A 7,680-nucleotide genomic window follows, 5' to 3' on the forward strand; every position below is an offset into this window, starting at 1 on the left:
CCCTGGTCGTTGTTATGCAGTTGCTAAGGAGTTCGGATTGTTTTTTAGCATGTTGCTATGATTGCTTGGTTGGGTGGTTGCCAAGGTGTTGGTATTTGGTTTCTTAGTGTTCCGACTGAGTAAATGTATGCTAGCTGTAGCTGGACCCTTGCTATTGCTGATCGAGACAATAGTAACCAACTGCAGTTCAGGAAAACCGTGCCAGGCCAGATGTCTCAGACCGGAAGTTAGGGATAGCCTTATTAAGGGTAGTGTTAGTGGTGGGGGCAGGTTAGACACAGTGTGCGTCTCAATCAACTCCCTTGCTTCGCTGGTCGTGAACCAGTATATCGAATACACAAATTCGGGCACTAGTAAGGAAAATAAGGACTCTGGCTCACTATACATTGGGACAGTGATTACTATTTCCGGTGGCATGACAGGATCCTCATTGTAGGGATGGAGAACGAAGCCTTGTGAAGCTCTTAGGCCAGGGGTGTCCAAACTCGGTCCTGGAAGGCCACTGTCCTGCAGAGTTTATCTCCAACCCCAATTAAACACACCTGAAACAGCTAACTTTCAGGCAGGTGTGTTGAGGCGAGTTGGAGTTAAACTGTGCAGGACTGTGGCCCTCCAGGACCGAACTTGGACACCCCTGTCTTAGGCTTTCCCTGATTGTGAAAACATTCGAAGTCTAGGAGTATGGATTACAGTGCCATCTAGTGGTTAATAAAAAGTACAGTAGCCGGTACCTGGAATGAAACTCCACCGGATGAAGCACCTACCTCATTGATGTAATTTTATTTTGTAGTGCACAAATAAAAGCACAACAACCTTTTACCCTCTGATAATATCTTTTATGTACAACAATATGGAAATTCATGCCAAAAAAGTCAATATTAGTAAGTGTAATTCAATAACACTGCAAATCTCTGTTGTGGGTGCCCACGCCAGTAAGCGAGCAATTGACAGCTTTTTATAACTAAAATAGTTGTATATGGCATGTTTTTGGCATACAATTTTTTGTAGAGTAAAAAATAAACGAATCAACTTTTATAGCAGTATATATATCCAAATGTAACTTCAAAGAAGTTTGGTCATGTGCTCATTAATGTACATGTGTAACTGTGGGTAAAGAATATGGGCACAAAAGGACTTTTTTTTTTTTTTTTTTTTTTTTTTTAATGATTTTTTAATGAGAAATAAAGGTTGTTTGACTATTTGGGCTGAGACTATTTCTCCTCTTGAACAGTACTCCCCTTCCATTGAGAACACTCTCCCTAAGTGGGCCGGTGTACTCAAAAACTTAAATGCCATCAGATATAGAGAAATTTTTCCCAATATTTCAGTGGATCTCGAGCTCTTGCCATGTTAGTCTTTTAGGTATCTTGAACTTTTATTATGACGGGACGGTTGGTGCACCACCTTTATCTGGACTGTGGAGGCGCTGTGGTGCGCCAACAACAACGGAAACAACTGCTTGTTCTACTCCCCAGTAGAAGTACATGATATGTGTAGTTTAACATAACTGGTGTAAGTATGTCAAAGTTGTCAATGAAAGAGCAAAGTGGCTGTCGAAAACTGTTAAAATTATTATCCCTGGACGACTTGTTCGCCCTTAAAGATACAGTAACGAATCGACTGATTGCTGTAGAGAGCACGGAAGGTAAGACAATACAGTGAAGCTAAGCTTTTTCCAAACTGTACTGTAAACATCGGCTAGAAAAGTGTTTTGGTAGACAGCACATTACATTTTGTGCAACTGTAACTTTTGACTGTTATGTCAGGCCACAGTAAATATTGTTTTTATGAGCTGTGTATTTGTCAGTCTGTCACAGTCTCTTTCCTGATCAACAGAGGCCATTGAGGCCATCATAACTTACTCACAAGATGCTGATGAGCTCCTCAAGAGAAAGAAAGTACACCGGGATGTCATTTTTAAGTATCTTGCTAATGAAGGAGTGGCCATGCTCCCTAATAGTGATAAACACCAGCTGATCAGGAGAACCATTGAGTTTTGGTCGTCTAGTGAGGTAGGTATCGAGACAGATATTTTAATAGACGAATCTTTAAACACAATCTGTCAAAAACTTGTTTGGCAGATGTAATGCACCGCAATCGACAGATTTTTTTTTCCCCCTTGAAAAATTCTATTTTTAGGACAGTTGGGATTTATATATATATATATATATATATATATATATATATATATATATATATATATATATATATATATATATATATATTATTATTATTTTCATGACACTTAAGTACATTTTGCCCCAATTAACATTTAATTTGCAAAAATCTAAGTTAAATTACTGTAATAAAAATATTACTTTACAATATACAGTATTTATACATCATGATAGATCTTAAAATAAAAAAAGTATAATTGTATTACAGTACAATTTTATTTATTTATGTATTTGATATAATTGGTAGTTGACATTAAATACTTACTGGATGTTGACATTGTCCTGACATTCTATGTTTTATTTTAAAGTATTTTAATCTGCATTTTTCTAATTCTATTACTACTAGTAGTAGTAATAGTAATAGTAGTACTTGTATTTTGCATTTAGATTTTATGACCTCAAGAGACTGTGGAATATTTGTAGTTTTGAAAGTTTATTTGTCACTCTCTGGGGCCATTTAAATGAACCAGTGAATGGAAGGTGATTAAAAATGAAAAATCACATATGTGATGAAGCAAAGAACCTAAAACATTTTATAAAACGTTGAAATAATTTGTAAAATAATGTATGCTAATGTAACATACATTTAGGTTATGATTTTTAGCCTTAAATAGTGAGGATGATTAATGGACGCATTATGAGTCAACTAACGTTACCCTAATACAGTTAAAAATTTCTCTATATTGCAGCATTAGGAAGGGGTTAATTATTATGAAAATAACAACATCACAATGCAAGAAATATTAATGTTCCTTAAATTGACATCATTGCCTTAATGCAATATATTATTGATTGATTGATTTTTATTTTTATTTATTTATTTATTTGGTGTGCAATGTGGCTTGGACATGTTTTCTTGAGACTCATCCTACTGAAATGCCATTGACATGGTTTGTACAAAGTTTGGAAAATGCTTGATTTTAGCTGTTATGCTTTCAATAGTTGAATTGTGCTTGAATTTTGAATATCTTCCCTTGTTTGAATGTCTGGTGTAATAATAATAATAATAATAATAAAAATAACAATCATTTTATTAATGAAAACATGCCCAAGCTTTCTTTTTTCTTATTTATTTTTACAAATATGTTAGTGAAGTCATGTTGCAAGAAAAATAATTGAATAAATATCACACTTTGTGCATCTCAATATTTTTGTGAAAAGTTAAATAATATCAGAGCCCATAGAACACCACTAAAGCTGAGATTCAATAGAAGTTTTATGGGTGAAAAAAACCCATAGCTTTCAATAGGGCAAAGATCAATGTTCATTGAACTTGTGGCTTTAAATGCGTCATTTATGCTGTGATTCAGAGTGATGTGTACATATAACTGTTATATCTGGTTATACATTAAACGCTGAGCTTTCAAGCACTGTGTTTTGTCCCGCCTGGAAGCCCAGCTTAGTTATTGATGGTTGGATGAGCTCTTAAAAAGGCAGAACTTTGCAATGAGCAGCCAATAAAATTAAACAGTGACATACATGATTGACAGCAATTATCATTCAAAAATATTTCTGTACATGGAGTGTTCTGCTACCTCTTTCTCTCAACAAGGCTGCATTTATATGATCAAAAATGCAGTGAAAATAGTAATACTGTGAAATATTATTACAATTAAAAATCATTTTTAATTTTAATATATTAAATTAAATTTATTTCTGGGATGGCAAAGCTGACTTTTCAGCAGCCATTACTCCAGTCTTCAGTGTTACATGATCCTTCTGATCTAATATTTTAGTAATCTTTTTTGTAATAAATCTTTTTTTGTCTTTGAATAAAAGTATTCATTTCTTTCAACAACAAAAAAAAAGAAAGAAAGAAAATCTTTCTGTTCCCAAACATTTGAACTGTAGTGAATGTCATGACAAAACGCTCTTTTTGGAATTATAAGGTTCTGTCTGCGTTCTGAGCGGTTTTGAGATATTGAGCTTCAAAGTTTTTGCATTCCATATAGCAAAATTGATATAGGGAAACAATATATTCAATAATTTTCATACATGAAAATGACAAATGTACAATATCAAAATCCTCTCAAATTTGTAAATGGGGATTTTTGGAACAGGTCAAATGCAAATAGAACCTTCTAATTCTAATTCTAAAAAAAAAAAAAATCACTTTCTGCTTGGAATTATAAGGTTCTGTCTTGCAAAACATTAATTGAAGCAGTATTTTCTAGATGGATAGATACCTTATAATTCCAAGGTGATGAATTGTGTAATGAGGTAATTTCAATTTTTAAAAAACAAAAAAAAAACAGCTTCTTTACTTCTTGAAAAGCACTGGCTGCCACTGCTTGAGAAGTGCTTAAATTTCATTCTTTCAAATCTGTATGAACACTGCATTGAATATCACTTGTAAAGTTAAGGTTTTATAGGTTGTATTTTGACCTGGTCCATATTTCTAACAGATCTCAAAGCGTGAGAAGAGCACAGTCGTTACAGATGAGGTTGGAGATGGTCTGTCAGACCTTCCAGCTTTGGGAAAACAGTTTTGTCAGTGGTTCTACTGCCTTCTGAACTCTCAGAACCCCAGTCAAGGGCATCCAGCGCAGGACTGGGGTCCTCAGCATTTCTGGGAGGATGTGAGACTTCGGCTTCTCTTATGTTCTGGAGAGCAGCGTGTAGATGAGTTCAACGGGGCAGAGCTGGTCAGCAAGCGGCTACATGCTCTTGCAGGAGAAGAACGTCTGTTGTTCTGCCCAAACTTGGAGGGTTATGGGTTAAAGTGTATATCTTCAGCTCATGGACTGGTTATAGTTGCCGTAGCAGGGACCATCCACCGTGACAATGCCTGCCTTGGGATTTTTGAGCAAGTGTTTGGGCTCATCCGCTCACCAATGGACAATAATCGCTGGAAAATAAAGTATGTATATATAAAAGTAGAAGCACAAGGTGCCATCACAGATAGACTGTTACCACTTATTACATATGATTCAAAAGAGTTGCTGAGGTTTTGCGAGTGAGAGTCAGAGATTCTTTTGAGGACACATGTTTTCGATAGTGAAGAGATATACACTGTGGATGATGTAATGTTCTGTGTAAATAACTTTATTGTGGGATAGATACTCATTTTTGTTGACTTGAAGGTCAGTTTCCATTCAGTTTGATTACTAGCTTACCTTGACTCAAAACTAGAATTATTTTCTAATTTAAAATCTAAATTGATTTAATGATATGGACTGAAAATAAAGTACATTTATGAAGTAATTTTCTGAAAATTTGCATCTTGATCTTGGCCTACCACAATTTTTCATTTAAAAACGGGTAAAATAAATAAATTTTTAATGTTATTGAAAGAAGTCTCTTATAAACAGCAAAAACAGTAAATTACAGTAAAAACATTAATATTCTGAAATATTAATAGAATTTAAAATAACTGTTTTAGATTTTAGATCATATGTGAAAAAAAAAAAACACTTTAAGATGGCAGTCTAACATTTATATTTTGATTTATTGTTTAATATAGAAATCCTAATTTAATTTATATAATTTTGTGTGAGGGATATTTTTAAATTCACATTCAGAATTTCCTTGTTGAGTTTATATTAGGGCCAAAATCAAATATAATTTTTTTTATCTTTTCATATAATTTTATTTTATTATTTTTTAATTTGTATTATTCGTTCGTGATTTTTGGTTGGCTAGAAATCAAACTGTCTGGAGTATTAGAATCATCTTTAGCTTCATAACATTTTAAGATTCCACTTAAATGCCTAAAAACAATACTGTTTATTCCATCTGAGTACTTTTATCAATACTTGAATCATTTCCCAGTAAAATATTTGTTAAGAACATCTCTGTGCTTCATGGCTTTATTTTATTTTATTTTATTATTTATCCTGGCATCTTTATGGATTTTGGCAAGAACTTCTTATTTTTATTTTATTTTGTTTTATTACTGTATGTTCCTCATTTCCACGTAACAATTTTGTACAGCAGTGGTGTTACATTAACTCATTCCCATAATTAGGCCTCATGATCATCAGCTATAGCTTTATTGCGGAAGGAGCAATAACACTATTCACTCCTTACAGGAATAAAGTACCTTTTGTAGGTCTTGAGAGGCTAGAAGCAAGTTCTTTGACTCATCAGTCTCTAATTGGGCAGTAGATGAAGCTGCATATTTCTCTGGAGGAATGTGTAAGTGAATATGAGCAGGGCTGGGAGGGGTGTTTAGTACCACAGCAATGTGTGGTTTCAGTGGGGAATGTTATATGTGGGAAATTATTCTTGGCGTTTGCTTCAAAGACTGACGCGTCGATAATATCTTTTCTTGAGCTGTTTTTTAATGCCACAGAGTGCCATAGTTGTGGCAAAAGACGCCACCACAACCATTGATCTTTTTCCTGTTCACCTCCCGAAAGAAAAATAACAAGCTCCTCGCCTTCTGTCTTTATAGCCGTGGCCTCTTTCTTTTTAATAAGTGGTTTGGCCGAGCTCACACTTATGACGTGCAGGTTCAAAAATACAGTTCACTGGCGTCTGTGGATCATTGCGACTTCAGATTGTCTTTAATGGAGAAGTGTGTTTCTCATAAAGCCCATGTTAATGTCTTGATGGTAAATCTCTCAGATATGTTTGGAGTGGTGAACAATGAACTTTTTTTAATTGAGTCTATTTTTTTGGTTGTTACTTTATTGCTTTAAATCTTAGAAAATAGCACATAAGTTCTTTTATGTGTTCACTTGTTTATAGCCTTTATAGGCAAATTCAAACTGAATGGCTTTGCTATGATGAAACCATTTCTCTATGGACATTCATTCTGTTTCATAGTGGAACTAAAAAAGAATTTAGAAGTTTGGGCTAAGTTCTTTTGCCATGTTGTTGCCTATAGAAACCAACCATTTAAACTTAAACTTAGCTTTTTTAATTACTGGGACAATTTAATCTATTCTAGTTTATCATAGAGAGCACGATTAATCGTTAAAAGATCGCAATCTTATTCACAAATAACAAGCCATGTCCAATAAATCTTTGACAAGTATGATCACATCGGAACAACAGCGTTGGCGCTGCTGACACTGAGAGAGTAGTTGTCATGTAGGCTATAGGTATTTGAACTAGTTTAACAAACTGCCCTTTTAACCACACAGTATCATTGTTTCTGTGTTGCAATAATTCAAATTATCCTGGATGAAATTGTATAGTTCGGATAAAAACATTGATGTCTACAGCAGAGATCAAAATGGAGTAAATCATCTTTGTCTCTTTGACAAGTGACTGTTAAAATATATTTGCCATTGACTCATACATTGCCAAGAGATTGGTTCAAAAATGCTGATTCATCTAGTAATGAAACAAATTAAGTCTTTTGAATCATTCATTCAACCTGATTTTTAATAACATTTAATATTAATACCTAATAATAATAATAATAATAATACTAATAACAAATCAATTAAATATTTTTGACTGCAGCAATTAACATTTTGTCAGAACTTCTAGTTAATGACATGTTATTTTGTTTAGCTGTCTATTCAGAATCTTGGGATAATCGTGATTTCTT

At 33.9% G+C, this 7,680-nt stretch overlaps 1 protein-coding gene across 1 annotated transcript; it reads left to right on the forward strand.

Moving 5' to 3' along the window:
• The first annotated feature begins 1,416 nt into the window (after positions 1–1,416).
• On the forward strand, positions 1,417–5,381 carry lg17h3orf38 (linkage group 17 C3orf38 homolog). The gene is made up of 3 exons (XM_048164318.1): positions 1,417–1,645; positions 1,837–2,012; positions 4,583–5,381. Exons 1-3 carry the CDS (start codon positions 1,519–1,521, stop codon positions 5,135–5,137), a joined length of 858 nt encoding a protein of 285 aa, XP_048020275.1. The 5' UTR covers positions 1,417–1,518; the 3' UTR covers positions 5,138–5,381.
• The last annotated feature ends 2,299 nt before the right edge of the window (positions 5,382–7,680 follow it).

This window comes from Megalobrama amblycephala, linkage group LG17 (genome assembly GCF_018812025.1).
Source record: "Megalobrama amblycephala isolate DHTTF-2021 linkage group LG17, ASM1881202v1, whole genome shotgun sequence".
Taxonomy (NCBI): domain Eukaryota; kingdom Metazoa; phylum Chordata; class Actinopteri; order Cypriniformes; family Xenocyprididae; genus Megalobrama; species Megalobrama amblycephala.